General features: G+C 39.9%; 1 protein-coding gene across 5 annotated transcripts in view; it reads right to left on the bottom strand.

The window, feature by feature from the left end:
- The window catches only part of acaca (acetyl-CoA carboxylase alpha), a 39,459-nt gene extending 20,662 nt beyond the window's left edge, over window positions 1–18,797 (bottom strand). For 2 of the 5 annotated variants that reach the window (XM_066658750.1, XM_066658747.1), the window contains exons 1-30: window positions 18,738–18,797; window positions 18,116–18,197; window positions 17,664–18,019; window positions 15,635–15,881; window positions 12,234–12,366; window positions 11,853–11,991; window positions 11,106–11,215; window positions 10,349–10,430; window positions 10,131–10,229; window positions 9,594–9,700; window positions 9,396–9,506; window positions 9,063–9,272; window positions 8,532–8,702; window positions 7,830–7,991; window positions 7,234–7,397; window positions 6,689–6,839; window positions 6,423–6,526; window positions 6,080–6,307; window positions 5,762–5,912; window positions 5,526–5,660; window positions 4,986–5,132; window positions 4,639–4,827; window positions 4,197–4,297; window positions 3,887–3,975; window positions 3,571–3,695; window positions 3,347–3,460; window positions 3,099–3,212; window positions 2,730–2,819; window positions 2,364–2,482; window positions 783–806 (exon numbers count right to left, since the gene is read on the bottom strand). In XM_066658750.1, coding sequence (XP_066514847.1) covers window positions 783–806; window positions 2,364–2,482; window positions 2,730–2,819; window positions 3,099–3,212; window positions 3,347–3,460; window positions 3,571–3,695; window positions 3,887–3,975; window positions 4,197–4,297; window positions 4,639–4,827; window positions 4,986–5,132; window positions 5,526–5,660; window positions 5,762–5,912; window positions 6,080–6,307; window positions 6,423–6,526; window positions 6,689–6,839; window positions 7,234–7,397; window positions 7,830–7,991; window positions 8,532–8,702; window positions 9,063–9,272; window positions 9,396–9,506; window positions 9,594–9,700; window positions 10,131–10,229; window positions 10,349–10,430; window positions 11,106–11,215; window positions 11,853–11,991; window positions 12,234–12,366; window positions 15,635–15,852 — 3,587 coding nt within the window. In that variant the 5' untranslated portion in view covers window positions 15,853–15,881; window positions 17,664–18,019; window positions 18,116–18,197; window positions 18,738–18,797. Of the gene's footprint in view, window positions 1–782; window positions 807–2,363; window positions 2,483–2,729; window positions 2,820–3,098; window positions 3,213–3,346; window positions 3,461–3,570; window positions 3,696–3,886; window positions 3,976–4,196; window positions 4,298–4,638; window positions 4,828–4,985; window positions 5,133–5,525; window positions 5,661–5,761; window positions 5,913–6,079; window positions 6,308–6,422; window positions 6,527–6,688; window positions 6,840–7,233; window positions 7,398–7,829; window positions 7,992–8,531; window positions 8,703–9,062; window positions 9,273–9,395; window positions 9,507–9,593; window positions 9,701–10,130; window positions 10,230–10,348; window positions 10,431–11,105; window positions 11,216–11,852; window positions 11,992–12,233; window positions 12,367–15,634; window positions 15,882–16,172; window positions 16,310–16,776; window positions 16,816–17,663; window positions 18,020–18,115; window positions 18,198–18,737 lie in introns of those variants that run through there. The other 3 variants (XM_066658751.1, XM_066658748.1, XM_066658749.1) reach the window with 3 other exon arrangements.
- Between the last annotated feature and the right edge of the window lie 2,451 nt (window positions 18,798–21,248).

Below are 21,248 nucleotides of genomic sequence, written 5' to 3' on the forward strand. Positions count from 1 at the left end.
AATTAACATCAGAGTATTTAGAGCATGTACACACACAAACACAAAAAAGAAATGGTGTGGACCAGATTTTCTACTCACACTCACACTCTACAGATTGAGAGCGGAGCAATAAGCCATGCCATTGCAAATTAGTTTTAGATTCCTTTAAAACAGTCTGCTGTAGCAGCCTTCATTTGGAGAAATTGGTTCAACAGGTAGGGCAAAACGCAGCATTAGCAACTCATGCTCAGAGTGAGAAAATCTGCAAATTTAGACTTCAGACTGGTCAACAACTGCAGAGTCTGAGCTGACCAGAAGTTATCAAACTAAATTTTGTTGGACATGACAATGGTTTGATTAAGGCTGTAACACAAGCTTTAACAAGTTCTTCACCATTATCTTCTAAAACCATATTAATGCATGTTTTTCCATTTATTGCCGTCAAACTATCTACAGTAATTAAGAGCCCAGCTGCTCTCTCATTGTATCTTGCTATATGAGAAGCTGTGATTATATCCCTCTTGCTTAAACACAGCTTTTAAATTGATGTCCTTAACAGTTTGAATAAATTATGCTGGGCAGCAGATAAATCAATGAGCAGCAAGGTAACAAAAGCTTCCAAAGTCCGTAATACATAGACAGCATTGCTTGTTATTTCCATTCAACCTAGATGTACATCTAAAAGCTTGTCCCAAGAACAGAGTTTGCCAATGCTGCCTTGCCGTGTCTAATTCCTCTAGGTCTATACTACATAGTACAGACAGCTACACATTTTTTGACAGTAGAAAGAATGTGTACTATACCTGTTTAGAGTGGGGATGTTCCCTCTGCAATCAAATAACATTAATAATTACTGATCGGTTAGTGTCAGGCCAAGGGTGGCAGGAAGCGGTCTTGAGAGCCTTGTGGTGTGTGTGGCTGTTTGATTTGACTGACAGCTAAACAGCATCCTCATATTCCTTAATGGTAAACCATGGACAACGAGGTCCATTATAATTGACGCAACACCCATTTCACTAGAGACCGCTTCCTCTCACAACACACACATGCCAACTGCATGGCGTCATTCACCTTATCCCAAGACGGCATGACAGGATCAGAGTCCCACTGACAATGAGTGTGGAGGCAAAACAAAAAAACAAGAATCAAGACTTGAATCAGTGTGGCATGCAGACAATGTGCTTAGTTTGGTACTAGAAGATTTCATGTAGTATGAAAGTATAGCAAGCACAAGCTGGAAGCTTTGTTAGTGTGTTTATGAAGGCAGTCACTTTGGTTTAGCTCTTAAAAGTGAAAGGAATAGTTTGGTGAAAAATCTTAATTCCTCTCTTGCACCAAATGTAGTCAATCAGCCAAGACATGTTTAAAGTCTGACATTTACTTTTGCACTGAAGTTTCAACACTACTGTAGTTAACCAGTAACAGAAGCTTATGCATCATAAATAAACTGTAAGCCTGCTAGAATTTGAGCATCTATCTGAGTCAATGAACCAATATCTGTTTTGCAAAGGTGTACTTTGAAATTTTGGAAGGGGTAACGATGGCCGACTCTTTAGATGAGCTAACACTAAGATGAACCAGTACAACATTAGATTGACAAAGAGGACACATCTTCTGGGTCTTTTTTCCCCTCTTTGGACGTTGTGACAGCAGGTATTTTCTACAAAACCAAATGTCCTCATATTGCTTTCAAAATGCAGATAGAAAAATAAATAATCACACAAAGTTAATTTCAAGAAAACATGTAAGCACTAACATTGTTAAACAGTGCTATACAGACATGCAATTTGCATGATGTTAAAACTGTTAATTACATTATAGTTACATAAGACTCAAGCATAACTAAAGAAGTGAACTTCAGATGTAAAAGCATGTCTTGACTGTTACTTTTGATTCTCCACTAAAACCATTCCTTCAAGAAGCTGTGACAGAGAAAAACAAGAAGAGCATTTAAGCAGCCAATCAGTGTTAAGCACCATGTTACACAGACACAAATCCCTATGGATAGTGTTTTATAAGCGCTGTTATTGTTCTGATGTAGAGTGTATTGACTGCAGATGTAAGGCTTATCTAGGAGTCTTCCTAAATATAGCACTGAAGTATTAAACAAAATATCACTAAATATTGTAAACATCTTGTCACAGAACCAGTGACATTGCACAAACGGATCAGTTGATAGAAGAAAGGACACTGGGAAAGCCCTCAAACAGTGGAGATTTTAGCTGAATGTTGGCTTCCGTTGGTGATGAATATTATAATTCACTGCTGGCCTTTCCCTTTATTTAATTTCTCCTCCGAAATACCAAAAGCAGGATGGGTGCATGGTTTGAGGATGAAATGGAGATGAGGGTGAAGCTTTAGGGAGAAGGGTGGTCTTGGGGCACCTGTTTGGATGAGAGGTGGGCAACATGAACTGAAACTCCACAATGCAGGTGTTGTCCTTTAGCTGTCTGTGTTGGACGCTGTTGAGTTCATATGCGATGTAAGCTCTCCGAACATAGACCTGACAACGGCAAAGAGAGGTTTTAAGCCCTTAAATTGCAGGCATGTTATTCAGATATTAACCTTGAGAAATTGTATGTAGTAAGCACAGTATTTTATGTAGAAGCCAGTATGACATATATATAAGTAAATTATTCACAAAGGAGGGTAGAGAACTGAGGTGTTAATCCATATAATTATATAGCTATAATTTATATGAATATTTAATATAAGAGTTACATGCAAATGGCATGAGATTCTTTTCTTACCTCCAAAGCTGCCATTCTGACCACCTGGTTACTGTGGTAGAAGAAATTGGGCAGCACATCGAAGATGGATGTCTCAGATAGAATGAGTTTCTGGACAGAAATAAAATGAAGGGAGAGGACAACTTCTGACACTGAATTAATCAAGCTTCAGCAATCTGCTTGCAGAATTAATCAAAAGACTTAATGAAGAGACTTTAATTGAAGGGTGTGGGTTTTAAAAATCTGTAGACAATCTGCAAAATTCCAAGAGTGACCAGCAGATGGCAGCTCAGGTTATCATTTTTAGGGGATATGCTCAAAAAGAAAAAATCATCAACTTATACTGGACACAAGGCCTCTATGACCAGAACCATACTGGTTTGAACGTACCTGCAGGTTCTCGATGCAGAACTGGTGTCCGTACATGTCGATGGCTGAGAGGAAGATGGACTCCACTTGGTTGTGCCGCAGTTCGTATGAAGGTAAGTGAGAAGCGATGAGGACCTGAACAGAGCAAATATCAGGGATAAGTACTTATGCCATCAGTTCACAGTGACTAGGCTTTAGAGCGGACACAGCTTAGACTAAATCTGGTAATCTCAGAGAGTTGCTGTAAACGTGTGTTTGTGCTTGTTTACCTGGCGGGCACGTAGTGCCACTTTTGCGTTGGTGGTCTTGCTGAGCTGTGTAAGCTCTGTAAGGATGGCCATGAGCTCATCGGTTAGTGTAGGATCCCGCCCACACAACTGATCCTGATTTTCAGAGAGAAATAACACAGTTCAACAAAAGAAAATAAGAGTTTTGTGTGAGCTGTTATGAATTGGAAACACTTGTTTTTTTCCATATGAAAGTGGACACTCACAATGAGCATAGTGACCAGGGAGTTCTTCTTAGTGACTTTAGCATGGGAGAAGATGTAGTTAAGGACATTAGACATGTCCCCTTTGTTCTCTTCACGTAGTGTAAATACACACTTGTCGTAGTGTCCTGCAGAAGTAGACACATAAGTATACAGATAAGCTACTGAACATGTACTGCCTACGAATGCTGATGCTGGAGTGCCCTCAAGTGGATATACTTGAAACTGCACATTCAGGTCAAAACTGGTGTGTATTACATATTCAACCCTAAAAAGCAGCCTATGAACATTTACAGAAGGCTGTAGATGGAATTCTCACCATGCTGAAATTGAACCTCGACCTTCAGATATTGCCTGAGCAAGTCCATGACCACTGCCCTCATGTGACCCCGTATACCACTGCGATATCTTTGAAGAGAAGATATAGGAGGGTTATGTGCATTTATCTACACAAAGGAATGATTAGCAAAACAACAGAATGACAAATACATAAAAACACATAAGCACAAATATACATATTTAAAAGCAAAATTGTGCAGGATTTCTTACACTGCTACCATCAAGCCATGGATCAAGGAAACTGCTAAGCATTATACGAAGCAACACATGAGTTTAGTTTATTTACTGACTTTTGGACGAGCTGTACGATGCTCTGGGTGTTCATAAAGAAAACCTCACGTTCTGACTTCCTGTTCAGAGTAGCAGCATGACTGTCCAAAATGTTGGCAATCTGTCAATAAAAAAAAGGTATAAAAAGTGGTTGGTCACTGCAGCACTTGACTTAGTAACACTTGGTGCTAGGCAACAAAGCCATAATTAATATACATACATTTTATTATTCACAAATATAATGGTCGTTGATATTCAAAATAACCAGTCACTTTTTCATATCAATATAGAAACAAAACAAAAAAAAATACTTTAAGATACACATCTAGAATTCTTAAACAGAAAGAGATGGCTAACAGCATTATATCAGCATGTGCCCTTTTAGCACAGATTTGTTACAGGATTTGATTATATTCACGTTTTTGTTCCGCCCCCCACCAAAAATCGGTGTTTGTGTTGTACCTGTTGGCTGGGGAACTGGCAGAGCACAGAGGTGATGTTGCTGGCGTACTGTGCCATCTCTTTCTTAATGGCCTTCTCCACAGCAGGAGGGATTCTGCCAGACACGCTGGTCATGATGTCTTGAAGCTCCAGCAAGGGCAGAGAGGGGTCCCTTAACGTCTTCATTAGACGCTCCACCCACTCCTTCAGCTGAGGGAACACACACAGACACATTTAAACACACCAAATTAAATATAAGCAGATGAAATCAGGCATTTTGGTATCTATTGATACAAATGGATCACAAAAGTGAATCTTGTTGCTAGCAGTGATGTGTGACCAAAAAAAAATGATTGTGAGGACTTTACTTTGGCACTGAAGAAGGGTTCAGGCAAACAGAAGCCATTCATAATGTGGACTAAGTGGTCCAGGGTGTTGTGGAAGACTCTGTGGAGCTTCTCTCCTCTAAGAGCAACAGACTGGACATTGGGCAAAGCTCCTGTGTGTAATTCGGCCTGGAACACAAACACACACACACACACACAATCACTCAGCTGTAGGCTTAAAGTATTCTTACACATAGTATTCTTACAGTCATAACCAATACAAAAGTCATAATCAAATAATATAAAATCTGCAGTAAAAAAGCAATGCAATGAAATGAGAGTCTTTGGCCAAAACCTAAACTGAAATTCAGGACACATGTAAACAAAAAGCAAATCAGCAGGCACAATGTCAAACAGACAGATGTCACCCAAGTAAACATTTTTTTCTGAAAAAGAGAAAATAATTCCATAAATTATAATAATAAATTATTACTCTTTTTCCACAAAATATTACATATTAAATTCTTGGAAAATATTAACTTTATTCCTGAATATTATGACAACTAACAAAGACAGGTGTACCTGCTGGACTCTGCTAGGGTCATCCAGCTGCAGTTTAGCGATGACACAGCCTGGTTCCAGTACGGCTCCTGCTCTCTTCACATAGTGGATACAGCCAGACTCCACTGCAGTCAGGGTCATCACCATCTTCATCACCTGCAATACACACACACACACAATCACCATACGTTCTGTCTTATTAAATAGAGAAGTAGAAGACACATGTATTCACAAATACATCAGACACACTTGCACACCTCAATTTCAGCATAGCACTGTCCTGTGAATACATGACCTCCATCCTCCACAGTGTACTGGATGAGTTTACCAGCAGAGGGTGAGCGGAGCAGAGATGGGTCGTTCTCCTTCTCAAACACACACGTCTTATTACCAATAGTGATCCGGTACCTAGAGGAACCAAACCAAACACAGGCTGAAAATTGTGTCTTCTATTTTGCCTAGGATTTTATCAAAATTTGAATAAATAAATGGCACTTTTTATCAATTTCAGCTTGGTAACCTCTCTTTTCTCTGTTGCCTTGGGTTGGCTTTGAGGCTGAAAAGTGAGGACATACCTGTCCACCTCCTCTTTCATGTACGTTGTGTAGCTGCTGCCGTCATAGGACAGGAGCAGGCCACCGTCACTCAGCCTGTGCACATCCACCTCGACCGAAGACTGGTTCATGATGACCACGTAAGAAGTGGGAGACTGACGGGTTACTTTCAAAACATATTTAGTGCCCTCATAGATTAATTCAACATCCACTGTGTTCAGCAGAGTGTTGGCAGGTAACACCTGACCCCTACAGCAAAAAAAAAAAGAGAAGTCAATGTTAAGAATTAATAACGAAAACAGATGATTCACATTCTTTGGGATGTAATCCTTGTTATAAGAGAAGACATGAGGTTTATAATCACCTCTCCAGAGAATGGAGAAAGTTAGACACACTGTTCCTGAAGTTTACATCTGCAACATGCAGCGCTCCACTCACTATACCCAGAATAGTATCCGGACGCTCCGCCTTGGAGATTCACACAAAAAAAATAAATCAATATCATAATCAGTCAAACGCACCGAGGTATTAGAACCTTAACATCTTTAACCAAAATTCTTCCTTATAATACAAACGTCTATTTAGAAGCACATTCTTCGAGTGTAAACTGTCCTGCAGCAGTATCTGTACCTGCATCTTCTCTGAGATCAGTCTGTCCAGCCAGCCAGTGTCGATGCTGTTGTGCTGGAAGCTCTCAGTCTCCAGGAGTTTAATCAGATACTCCACTGTTGTCCTGAAGTCTCCCCTAATGGACAACTCTTTCAGAGCCACCACCATGTTCCTGCAAATAACGCACTCCATTTACCAATGTCTTTTCCAAACTTACAGGGTTAAAAAAAAAAAAAAAGAATGAATAAATAAATAAATATACACACAATATTAAGTCCTTAATTAAGGATGGTTTTTACATTTAATTTGTATTTCTTGATGTGAAGCACCTCAAGGAACTGACTTTTACTTTACTCACACACTCATTCCCATTTAATGAATAGCTCCACAATGGATGCTATTCAGTGCTATAGATTATATGCAAAGTTATATCTCCTTGTTTATTATTTTTCATTTAAATTTTGACTATATTTGTCTAGGCACGGACAGGGCCACTCTGTCAAAGCCTAAACAATTTTGACAGTTAAAAGATTTATAAGCGTGTTTATAAGTGTGCGTATACTCACGAGATGGCCTCCTCACGGTTCTCGCCCCAGGAGAAGCAGTGTCCGAACTGAGAGTCAGCAAACTCATGCAGTCCACCTGCAGCTGCCACGCTGAAGTAGCCCCAAACATTTTTATTACTGCGGAAATTCAGCTCCTGCACTGTCCCCGAGCTGGGCTTAAAACCCTGCACAGAACACAACAGAGCTAAGTTACACAAGGTAGCTGTGGCCCTGAGGTTAGAGAAGTGAGTTTGAGGCTGGAGGCTTGCTGGTTCAATTCCCAGGACCGGCAAGTAAAAATTCATTCATGGCTGAAGGCACCGAGGTGGTTGGCAGCCGCCTGCTCCGCTTGTGTGTGTGTTCACTGCCCCCAGTGTTTGTGAAGTATTGCTCATTAGTGTGTGTTTGTGTGTTCACTGCCATGGATGGCTCAAATGCAGAAAAGCAATTTCTCTAAGGGGATCAATAAAGGTGTTTCTTCTTCTACAGCAATCCCATCTTTAATTATTTCACACATTCAACTATTTTCTTACACACTCCATGTGCATATAATACTTCTATCCACTGCTCAGTGTTTTCACTTCTGAATTTTATGAGAGTTTTAAATGATGTCACACCTCATCTGGGTTTTCGCTGGTGATACGAGCTGCAATGACATGTCCTCGTGGGGAGGGGGTGGTAGAGAGCCCCTCAAAGTCAATGGGTGTGTCTCCCCATGGCTGCAAGTCATACAGCATACGGATGTCCTTGATGCGGTGCAGAGGGATGCCCATGGCGATCTAAAATATGAATAACATACATTGTTACATCAATAAACAAAAACACAATTTGGTTAAGACAATACAATCTGATGTCTTGACAATAAATTCATTTGCTGTATTTAAGACACAGAATGAAACAGATACAACGGTTAATATATTGAGTAATTTTAAGCATGGGTTTCCCTTCTTGAGTATTTTTTTCCCCCTCCTATACTAGGTTAATTCAGTGCTGTATTATGCAATCACTCCTTTTTCTCTGTCTGTTGAGCTACTGCTGTCTCCAAGGGTGTTGCATAAGAGCGTTACCCTTCCCCCACACACTCCGACCGTAAAAGCACACTGTCCTCAACTGTAGCCTTATTGACCTACATACACACACACACTCACTGTATAACTGTGTCTGTTCTGGTGGTTGCTGCGGAGACCACAACAGTTTAGATCAAGGTATCAAATGTAGTCACTGTCAACACGAGTCACATTTCATGATAACACACACCTTAAACACACAATATTTAAAATAAATGGGACCTTTATTACAGATAACACACAAATACACACCTGCAGCTGTGCAGCTGGAAGGTTGACATCAGCCACCATTTCAGTGCAGGGGTGCTCAACTTGCAGACGTGGGTTCAGCTCCAAAAAGTAGAAACTTCCATCCTGACTGTACAGATACTCTACTGTACCTGCACTCACGTAGCCCACCATCTTAGCCAACTTCACTGCACACTGAAAGATACAAACACACACAACACACATGAATAGCTCCATCTATTCCCCTGGAGGTTTTCTGAAGAGATCAGATATAATACAACTTAACTGCATAAGAAAACAAATGAGTGAGAAAACAAAAGTTGTTTCCAAAGCCTGGATTTCAAAAAAATTATTAAAAATATACACTGAAAATACAATCATCAACAGCTGGTTAAGGTGAGGAAATCTAGCCATTCAGTGTCTAAACTATCAGGCCGGCAAACTATTTTGTGACAAAATACATTATGTATCCACTACAGTGCTATGTTTTTATAAGTACTGAGTTAAAATGAAGTTAAAATAAAATACATATATTGTGATTTTTGACAGTCATACCCTCTCCATGTTCTCAAACACATCAGAGGTAGCAATGGTGGCAGGTGCTTCCTCTATGATCTTCTGGTGTCTGCGCTGAACAGAGCAGTCCCTGCCAAACAGGGAGATGGCATTTCCATACTGATCAGCCAGGATCTGTACCTCCAGGTGGCGAGCATGCTTAGCTAGACGCATGACGAAGATTGGGGAGCCAGGGACCTCCGTCTGCACCTGGTATGAGACAAATGTATCAAAAACAAAAATGACTATGCTTACTTTTGAATTAGATTAAGATTACTGCTGTGTTAGTAGAAATCACTTGTAATTAGTTCTGAACATCTGATGTCCACTGACCTGCCTAAAAAGGTTTGGAAAATCATCTGCACTGTTGACTTTTCGGATGCCCTTTCCTCCTCCACCTTCTGAGGCCTTGATCATCACAGGATAGCCCACCTTTTCTGCAGCCTGCCAGGAAAAGCAAACTCTTGAGTTAATCATCAACGAATGTCAAGTAGAAATGCTATGGTCAGTGCCCTTGTGAAAGTAAGGTACCTTAATCCCAGCTTCTACATCCTGGATGCAGCCCTGCTCATAGAGATCATGTGGAACATTAACGATTCGCTTCTTCTGGTCATTTTCTGACCACTCAACAGTGAGTCCTGTTTGAGAACACACAAGGACTTTAGTATATTTAAATTCTTCATTTGACGAGTAATTTCTGATGTTTTAGTCAATTATCTGCACTGTGAAGAAGATTTGGAAGATACTGGCTGCAATTATATGGCTGCAATAAGATCTCCCATCAAAATAAATAAATAAATAAAATAATAATAATCATAATAAGAACACCCATTTACACAATAATTACAGTAATACTTTTTCAAAATTAATCCACCTTTAAAATCATCAGAAGGTTTTTCCTGTCATTATAAATTGAACTTAATATAATACTACTCTATAGTTTACAACTTTACAAACATAAGTATGCTTGTGTTCCTTTAGTAAATTATATAATCACACTAGTATCTTTTCCATTTCATGCAGTCCTAGCCTTTAAGTATGTTTATTTACGAATGAACATTGACAGACCTGTTCCACTCCAAGGAAGAGTAGGGATACCAGCAGTTTGTGCCACAATGGAAGATGCAATCTTGTCTCCTAGAGCCCACATCGCCTGGCTGGGAGGACCTGGGAGTTCAGAAAAATCCAAGATGGAGGAATAATAATAATAATAATAATAATAATAATAATAATAATAATAATAATAACTAGCTATGACTTGGAGAAAAACGTGAGAAGGCTCAAACCCATGAAGGCGATGCTGTTCTTGTTCAGCAGATCTGGAAGTTTTGGGTTCTCCGAAGCATGACCCCAACCAGCCCACACAGCCTAATGTAATGAAAGGGTTAAAAAGAGTTTGTATTAATAGATGGTGGGCATGCAATAAAAATTATATCAGAAGGCAAACAAAAAGCCTGACAAAAATTATGGCCATGTTACTCACCTCTATGGCAGAAATGGCTTTGTACAAATTTCACAGGTTACAATAATGCCATTTTTCCACCGCATGGAACCTACACAACTCAGCTATGCTTTTTTGCCTTTCCACTGGCTAAATCTGGTACCTAGTCCCAGGTACTTTGTTGTAGTCTTTGCTCATTTATGGTATCAACCTTGCTGACTAGGTGTAAACCCTGCAGAGACCTGTCAATCACTGCGACATGCAGAACTCCAGCACAAACTTGCTGCTTGTTACAGCAGCTTTCACGTTTGTTTTTATTTGACTCACAACAGCAGCTTGTAACATTACCCCGAGATGTTTTGAAGAGTTTCAAACGCTCCTTGGGTTGGTGGCTGACGAATATCTCCAGCAAAAGCTGAACGTTCAACAAGCAAAACTGAATTGTGATAACTGGGGTGCGAAGCTGTGTTCCGTCCAAAAAACGAAAAAAAACAACACGCGAATACACAACTATAAACGAGTCGAGCCGAGGTGGGTCAATCCCATAGAGTGGAAAAGAAGCATATATATGCCTTTATATAATTGAGATGTGTGGTAAGTACCTGAACTGGAATTCGCTTGGCGATATCCAGAATGAGCTCCACATTGGCATAGTTGTTGTTGTTGGTTCCTCCAGGGACTGGTACATAATGATCAGCCATTTTTATATACTCTGCGGGCATAACAAATAAAATAATTTTAATAGAGATGGTAGTAAAATGTTGCTGTCAAATTATAGCACAATTAGAATATCTTATCTTTCTGCCTTAAAAATGTGTATGACGGTATCAGTATCAACACTGGCAGATATGTAGATGCATAAAACCGTATACATGTGCATCTCTATTGTGTTTTCACCACCACGGATGGGTCCACAACAATGACAGCAAAGCATATTTCATGAAAATATTACCTTTATTTGTACAATAAGGTCCACTCTACTGTCCACTCAGCATGAAACAATCACAGTCTAAATAGCAGGTGGTGAAAAACATTTCTTCTGATAAGACAGTTATGATATACAGCAGTGCATTCAAACTGAACAATGCTTATAATTTATGATGAGGCTCCAAAAGGACCATGTCTATTCATCCAGAGGCACATCTCCAGCTTCCACCTCACTGACCAGAGCCTCTTTCTTTAGTAATTAGGCCAAGCGTGACCAGGACAAAGATGGTCTCTACTGTATACACTGAAACTCTGCTGGTTTAGTCTCGCCTTTTTACATAGTTTGGAGGAAAAGGGGCTGATCTATTCTGAACGCCTCCTGTTCAATGGAGAATGGCTAAAGGTTAGCATTATTCACTCACCTGCATTGGCCTTCAGGTCCTCAGGTGTGACCATGACCACAAAGCGGATGGCCCTCTCGTTCCTGAACATCTCATAGGCCCAGCGCCGGATTGAGCGCATACACTTCACTGCTGCAATGCCATTGTTAGCAATGAGGACCTGGAATGTCAATAATTTGTCAATGTCAATGTTTGAGTTAATGGTGTTAAATTAAAATTAATGAGTTAATGAGAGCAGAAATGCAAATCTATGGTCCATATATTAGCTACAAAACATGACTCAACATGCCTACTAAGCACAGCCTCATACATTTATCTGAGCTAAGGTGAAAGATGTTAATTAGATTTATACACTGATATATTCCTGTATGTTTATTAAACATATGTGGTGGTCTGACTTACCTTCTCTATGACTTTGGTTCCTCCAAAGCGAGTGACAAATTCAGCAGGTGATGCCACTGTAAAGTCCCTCTGCAGATCAATGCGCCTGCGATCTCGACCCTGCTTTACCAAATGCAGTCCAGACATGCTTGGCCTGGAGGAAAAGTTCAAGCGATGTTGAATTAGTGCTGGCCGATATGAGCGCAAATCAATATCACAAATAATTGTACATTTTACCACAATTACGATTAATGAACGCTTATTTTGTGTTTGTATTTCCCTCATATTTCAGTGACGAGGCTTGTACTGTAAATATGCTTCTGCATTAAATACGGGATTTTTTTTCTAATGTTGCTGGGAGCTTGTTACTCTCTTGTTTTTTGAGCACTTTATTTGTTTTTGTTCAGTGTCGTCTTAATTAGAGTCAAAGCAAAATACATCCAAACCACAGACGCTGTTTTTTTGTTGGTACTAGGTGCTTGAGCTGCTTGGTTGGCCTCAGGGTTTAGGTTGCTTCCATGTGGCAGATAGGGGCAGAATCACGTGACTACAACTTGGTAGTGTGGTTTTAAAGGTACAGTAAATGAACACACAAACAGAATATAAATAATCGATACAGACAAGATTACGTCAATTACAAGTTCTGAATGTTTGATTAATTTCCGATTGATTGCCCAGTCCTATGTTGAATATAAAATGACATTACACTTTCAGATCACATCCTACTTCTATCTAAATTGGGATTAGGTCATTCGGGACTTTAGATACGGCTGAATCAGACTTCACCCAAGACCGATCAAAGGAACTTTAGTACAGAATATTTTTTTATAGACTTCATTAAGATTAACTGAACATACACATGTATTATTCATGAGAATGTTATAATCAATACGACAGACAATAGGGAGAGAGACATTGCAGTATTATATAGATGTAGTGCTGAAAGATGAGCTGCATGTATAATTCTAGCTTACATTACCAAGAATAAAATATTAACGAGTTATAAATGGGGATGTTGACCAGAGGGGAGACCACTGTAAACATTCACAAGATAGTTGTAAATGACCACAAAAGGAGTTCATAATTAGGCCCAAAATGCCTCTGCCTTCTTTCTTAGAAAAACACACACCGATCTTAATTTATAGAAAATAATTGCAAGCAAAATAAAAATATCACTTCAAAAATGATCGCAGTAATTTGCTCCAATTTTATTTATACACAGAAGCCTCAACAACTAAACAGAACAAAGCCCCTACAACACAGCATACTTACAATATAATGTAGTAACATATTTAGTGTGTACACTTGTTTGACTTTAAGCAATCTGAAAGAAAGCTTTATGTGCTGCTTATCTGATGGGCACAGTCGTGGTGGTCTAACAGGTCTTGCATGGTTGTTAAAGGCAATGTTCACGATTGTAATCAAAAAGACTTTTTATAAAATTCAGATGTTTCCTCCTCATTTGATAGCTGGCAAGTCTGTTTTTGTGCTCGCAATTGGTCTAATGTGTTTTTACGAAGCCCTGGTGTCTGTAAATCAGTTAAACATCTCTTGGTCAGGTATGCTAGGCTTTCTCACTCTCTCTGATCATGGCAGAAGCATCTGGAGTTGTTTTAGAAAACAGAAAAAACACCAAATATTAAAAAAAGTACAAACTGAAATGAACATTGCTCTATTCCTGCTCCTTTGTTGGATAAAAATTGAGTTATTTATTCATTTTTTTAATCAATTAAAGGTGGGAATGTCTCCAAATTCAGGAGGACAAAACAACTCAAGTTACAAAAGAGTTTCTGTGATAATTCCAACTGTGAATACACTTCCAGACAAGTTAACTTTTACCCACTTACAAACAACAGCCTTTATTTTCCCTCAAGCGTACTGTTCCCTATTAAAAGACTTAGAGCTTAGAGATGGTCCCTTAAAGAATCACATTATTTTCTACAGAACCCAGCTACAATGAAAGTTGTTTTTTTCTCCCTCACATATTTCCTATGACTTTTTTCTTTCTCATGCACGTCCTCAGAACTATTTCCTAAAATGAATAAAGTACTATCTCTATATAACATAAATATATCAAAAGGAAGGCTAGTATTTTCCACAGTACTGTAATCCACATCAACTGTGGACACTGCAGCAATTCTGCTGGTCCGGGGCATCCCTTGCCGCAGTGATTCAGTCTCTGAATGCACCCCATAAAAGTGCCATTTCCTAGAATGCCTAGGAGTGGAGAGTGGAGCCTACATCACGTGTGCAGAAAGGAGGGGGCGGAAGAGGAGGCAGGGTGAAAAAGACAAAAATCTTCCCTGTCCTCCAGGAGAGTGAGCCAAAGGGGTGCTCTGTGCGCGTGTGTGTGTGTTTGGCTGAGCTGCATATGGCCTGACACTGCGTCGTTACATCATCAGCAGCAGCAGCACGCTGCCACATGCCTCCCCCACCATAGACGCCATGCTTGTAGAGAGGAGGAGGAAGAGAGGAGAAAAAAAAGAGGAGGAAAAAAAATAGCACCTCCTCATACTCTCTCAGAGTGGCTCCTCCTCCCGACCAATAGGAAAACAGATCAGGACAAAGACAGTTTCAGCACCATTTGCTGGCCCCCTGTAATGTCCGAATGTACACATAGCTTTAGGGCCATATGTTTAGCAGACGTAGTTTAAAAAACACATAATATAAAAGCTATAATCCAACTTGCAGTCAAATGTACCAACAAATCATCAAAAATGTGAAAAATTGAGGTTTGTATAAAAATAAAGACATTTTATCACCCCCATTATGTTAATCCATTTACATAAAGCTACCCACCTCCTAAAAATTAAACTTCCTTGGTAAGAATGGAGTAGGGAGAATGATAGTAACAGCTCCTCATACAGAAAAGCCCTGTGTGACTATGGGCAGAAACACTGAGGCATGGCTTTTCACACACACCAGCGAAGCATAAGAGGGGGCAACGAGGGAGACTTCACCTCAATGAACCCACCATCCTCAGCCGTCCACGTTACACTACAGCCATGTATAATTTTCCTTAAGACACAAGCACGGCTCAGCAAGGTTTTTACTCTTAGATTTTCTATTTTAAAAGACAGTTTGCAACAAATGAACTTTTCTGACTATTCTGTGCATAACTGAGGGAACAAAAATCAACTAAAAGAATAACTAATGAATTTCTGTATTTTTCTGAAATCAGCACTAATATTGAGCACTAATATTCAGCACTAATATTCAAACCTTCAAACCAAACAGATTCAGTGTGTGCTATAGTCTTCAGTGCCCAACTAAATTATACCCGTCTGTCCATCAGTCCATTCATCCATCTGCCATTGATGAGTGTTCCCTCTCACCCCACCTTTGTTTCTCTTAAGAGAATTCCTGCTCTCCATTTTGCAACCAGCCACAAAATGAGGCAAAGGTCTGAGGACTCCACTGACCTCATGTTGTGCAAAGGTCCGTCCAGGCTCTCGAATCCCATTTCGTATGTGCTGTCCGAGCTGAGGGAGGATGGGGAGAGTGAGCGTTCCTTCTCTGTGCGGAGCTCGGACTTTCCCAGAGCCTCGTCCTCCGAGTTATCCTCTGACACAGAGCCGATAGTGAAGTGGGAGCCCATAGCTGCCGGAGGCTTATCTACAGCTGGCTCCTGCTCTGCCATGGCTGGGCGACACTGGCAGCCTCCAAATACTGAGAGAGAGAAGGAAATAAATCTTATTTGCAAGAGTTCAGTTAGTTAATCTGTCAGTCTGCTGTTTAGGCAGACCACCATTTACTTTAGTTCATTCAGTCAGGCATTTAAAAAGACATTAATTTATTTGGGCAGTCTGTTATTTTGTTATTTACTCCTTCAGTCATTTGGCCAGTTATTCATTTAGTCAGGTAAATTATTATTTTTTATGTATTTAGCTGTTTAACCAATAACCAGGTTCGTTCCTAAGGGTCGTTTTAGTAATTTTCACTGAAATAACATACTTTTACCTGAGAGCTGTTTCAGGTTCCTCTATTTGTCTCTGTTTACCATTTCCACAGCACATTTAACATTAACCCACCACAAATTTCGCTGCTCGATCACTATTGTTAGTGGTATGTCTACTTTTTTGGGGGGACTGACAGTCCCGGACTGTGCATTAATAGGCCTAATACCTGTCTTTGAGGCTAGTCCATTTAAGGTGGAACAACGTATTAGATTACGAAGTTAACTTAAGCTCCGTCTGCCTTTTGCCTATTCAGAACTCACGGTAAACAAGAACGGATTTATCCCGACACACCTTAAAACTGGCTTGCTCAACCTGACAAACTAGTCCACACACATCAACTAGTCCCTTCACACACACACTTGTCTTAGCTAAGGCCTATGCCGAAAAACCTAGCTACTTCTGACAGGTAATATATAGTTAACGTTATTTAACGTTGTGTATGCGGTCAGACGCTTAGAAAAATCTAAGATATTAAGTTTATCGTTTTCTAGGCCCTTCAATGAGCAGCATTATCCCTCATAGTCAGGTTATCCATCTATCCAAGGTTAAATAAAGCCATAGTGTGGTTGACACCCCGTTAAATTCTTCTTTTCGTTCTTATTTACATTTGTTCGCCGGTTTAACATCTTAGCAGAACGCCGGTGATAGGTGAAGCGTCGCGCTAGCATGCTAGCGCCTGTGTCCCAATAACCGTCCTTATTCCCTAATGAGGGCACCTAGCTCAGGCAGTAGATTCTGGTCTCGAGTAGAGAAGAAGAATAAAAGTCTACACTACTAGCCTTCGTAGTAGTACATACTCTTGCTACTCCGTATACCATACACTGAATTATTATTTTTTTTTTTTACAAAGAAACAGTGTTAACATTTCACACTAATTGCTGCATTAAAGAGATACTGGTTTTAATATGTTAATCATATGTCATTCCATGTTTTTTATGTTCTTTCAACATTTTAGAAATTTTGGGGTAGTATTTTAACTCACCATGTATGCTACAAGATACATTACATATATACCGACTCTTACTTTACACAATGTTTAAGACCAAACACAACTGGACTTAAAGTTTTTTGAGGCATTTGAGATTCATCCATATTCATCCCTCACAAACTAATTGGGACCACGTTTTAAACCACCGTTAAGTGCTCTAGTTAGACCAAAACATGTAATATTTATAGTGGGGCAGAACTGTGACCAGATGCTCAACACCTAATACACAAGTAACTTTTTTTAAAATACTTTGTAGTTGTTAGCTCAAAACTTATAACCCATATATTACCATAGCAATTGGGAACAGTTCTACACATTGTCTTAGTGTAGTACTCTGAACACAACTAGTACACATATTGGATCCTAGTAGTGGGACAAAAACCTACACACACTCTAGGCACACTACTTCGAAAATATTGGAACCTAGAAAAGGACTAGAATTCCGCCGAAGTGCACTACTCAACCTACAGACCTCATATGGGAGCGCGCCCCCCATCCACTCACCGTGCAAGAAAAGTCGGCAAGCAATTCTGAAGCGCGTGTCTGTTCTGTTTTCACTGGAGCTCTCCGGTCATGTCTTTTTATGCGGCGGCCTCCGGTGAGTTACAGTCCGCGGAGAAGTACCTCTGCTCTCCGCCGCCGATCTGACAGCGCCATCACCGCGGTGTGATGCCGAAAAAGACTAAGGAGGGGTTACTTTTGGTCATCTACCTCTGAACTTGGCCGTTCAGGACTCACGCCGCATACAGCAGCCAATCAGATCCCACAAGGGGCGGGTCTGGACATGCAAATGAGCCTGAAAGGTGTGACCAATGGCTGGAAGAGTCGCCGGGTCCACGTGCACGAAGAGTGGCCTGATCCTGGCAAAAAAACACTGCGTTAAAGGTACAGTCTACAGTGGACAGACGTTATGTATAATACATTTATTTATTGTCTATATTATCAGGTCCACTGACCTTACAGGTTCACCCTGTAGTTCTACAATTACACGCCGTAGTCCATCTGTTGTTCTGCACACTTTATTTGCTCCCTTTCACCCTGTTCATACATGATCAGGATTTACTCCACAGTAAATTTAACCTACCCAGTAAACAATTAGCCGTTGATTCAACGTTGAAATAACGTAATGACTGTCGTCTAATCAACGTTCTCTTAAAGCTGAAAATGAAAGTTGAAAAGACGTCCAAACACAGACATTGAAAAGACGACTATTAGACGTATTTTGGACGTCCATTGACGTTATTAATTGGTCTCGAAATAAATTACTTGTATAAAACGCATTTTGGACGTCCACTGACGTTATCGATTGGTCACCACTTAACTAACTTATTATGATTTTGGACGTCCATTGACGTTTAAAATATGTCCTTGACGGACAGACTACTTTTAGACCTATTTTGAACGTCCAGGGACGTTCCTTGTTTACTGGGTATCATTTGGGTGTTGGAGGTGTGTTAGTGTGTGCAGTGCTGGTATGAGTGGATCAGACATAGCAGTGATGCTAGAGTTTTATCAGTCACAAAGGCATTAATAATATAATTTGCTGATGTTCTGAATTAAAACTCCACTCATACTCACCCAATGTCACTGGACAAAGCTCCATCACTGCAAAGAAAACAGTTCCACTGCTCCACAGCTCAGGGCTGGTGCAATTTATACTGCTTCTGAAATATTTCCAGCAAGTAGTCTAAAGGAACCAGACAGAGAAACATGTTTTTAATGAGTATACAAATAATTTTTTTGAAAATGTATTTTTTACAAAGCTAATATCACCGGAATAGAAATGTTAATAATTTAGTAAAGATAAATGAATACAATCAGCCTTGACCTGAGTCCACGCCGCTGTGCTATGCAGACAGCATGGTCAGATCATACTCTTGTGTAAACAGCAAAATTAAGTATCTTGAAATATCAGTCTGGGTTTGTGCAACATCAGTTTTAACTTCGGGATCATTTCAGTTCAAAGGGTAGATATCAGGCCGATATGAACTGCTCTGCAGATCGGAGAGTCATTGTAAATGTTTCAGAGAGATTAGACAACATTAGGGACAGCAGGTTGAGATAACTCACATTGCTAATGAAGCTGATGTTGAAATCTGGTGGAGCCTGTGTACATGAACTCTCTGTGACTGCAGGTATTACACAGGTGTTGTGGCATGTGTGGCATCTTCATTTTTGTTCAAGAATCCACAAGTCAACAGGCCGATACTAAAACAGCTGAGAGTAGTGAGAAAGTTCCAGGAATAGCAACCACTATGGTACTGTACTGGACCGCTACTGTAGATGATTACACTCTGAATATTCTGATACACAGACCCAGAAGCTACACCCACTCAGGTTGGGTGATGATGAATGGGGAAGTCGCGGATGCTGCAGGTGGTGTTGCTGCCACACAGGGGTCTTTGGGGATCTTGGGGTCAATAAATAAAGTGACTGGGTGATACCCTGTGATGAACTGGTGCCTTGTCCAGTGTGCGTTCCTGCCTTGTACCCAATGACTCTGGGTAGTATCTGTGTCCACTACAACCTTAGATGTGTTTGTGTGTGTGTGTGTGCGCGCGCGTTTTTAAACGTTCAACAATATAATGTATTATATTTATATATGTTTGTTTATACAAAATCTCATAAAAACATTGTTCAGAACATTAAACACTGGGATTTTTCCGTTATTTGGTAAGACTTTATGTTATTTCAGCAATAACGCCATACACCAATAGGTGGCAGTAAAGCATCATGATTCACGAAATACACCAATTTAAGGTATTATTATACGCTACGTGTTAACACGGAGTATCCAACACCTTTAGAGAACAACGGAGTTCATTAAAAACCTAGCGAGCTGCGTGACTGCGTAGACAGCTGTTTAAATAGGCAGAAGTCTAACGGTCGTCTGTCCTGAGGCAGATTATTGAGACGCTCAATTTAAAGAGCGATTGCGTCACGGCTTGTTCCCGCCCACCGCATGCAACCGGTGTTATTTTACCTCAGCGGCTATGGAATCAGATTTGGGCCAAAAAATTAATCTCAAAAGTAAAACTCATAATTCAAACAAATTATCCAGCTCTGACCTTTGTGCTCCATGGTTTAGTGCGTGAGCTCTGAGTTCTGAGTTTTGCGAGCAGTTTTGGCACCTCTCGCGTGGGCGGGACTTATCAGTGGTGCCTTCCCATTGGCTAATGAGTTTTTGAGTGACAACTCAGTGCCCAAGGCATTCCTTGCAGCTCAGTAGTGGAGAGACAGGAAATATTTCAACATTGTGAGTAATTTTACACAAACACGAATTCTCTTTGTACTTTACTGTTTAAAAACTATGAAATACCTGCAAACTCTGACAATAAATGTAGATATTGATGTAATGTTCTGTCTAAATCAAAACATTAAAGATTTTACTGTGAAAACAAACCTGTTTGTCTCTCGTTACCAGATACTGACCTGAGGTGAATGCACACCGATGTCTGTTTACTCAGCGTGAAACAGAATAAATGAGCGTTTATTTGTAAAATATTATTTATGAGCGCTTGATTTTCTGTTCAGAAACCTATCGTGTACTAACATAGAGGGTCTTCCCTTTCCCGTAATCACTGTTAGACGGTTTAAATGCTCAAATTTTATTTTGAAGATCACAGTTAATCTGTTTTTAACAAATGCCTTATGTGCATTTTGTTACAGGAGGTCTCAGAGAAAAGAGAAACATCACAGACAAGAGTGTTCCTGCTCCTTTAATGAATACACATTTAATAAAATAATTGTATCAAACTTCTGCAAATTCCACTGTCATTTTTGGATTTTGAGAGGAAATGTGAATAATTAATAAATCATTAATCATTATTAACCATAATGAATTATTAATAATAACAATGATTATTAATACTGATATTTATAAACAAGAAGTCAAAATGTTCTAACACTATACAGTTCAAGCAAAAGAACTATCTGTTTAAATATTATGAAAGAGGAAATTATATCAGAGTAATTCAGCGCGTAAATGCGTTATATTCTGCAAAAGCGGAATCCCAACGTTGTTCAGAGTCGTGAACAACGTTCAGGGCACAGAGTTATCACTCAAAACTCATTAGCCAATGGGAAGGC

The sequence above is a fragment of the Hoplias malabaricus genome, chromosome 2 (assembly GCF_029633855.1).
Source record: "Hoplias malabaricus isolate fHopMal1 chromosome 2, fHopMal1.hap1, whole genome shotgun sequence".
Lineage (NCBI taxonomy): Eukaryota > Metazoa > Chordata > Actinopteri > Characiformes > Erythrinidae > Hoplias > Hoplias malabaricus.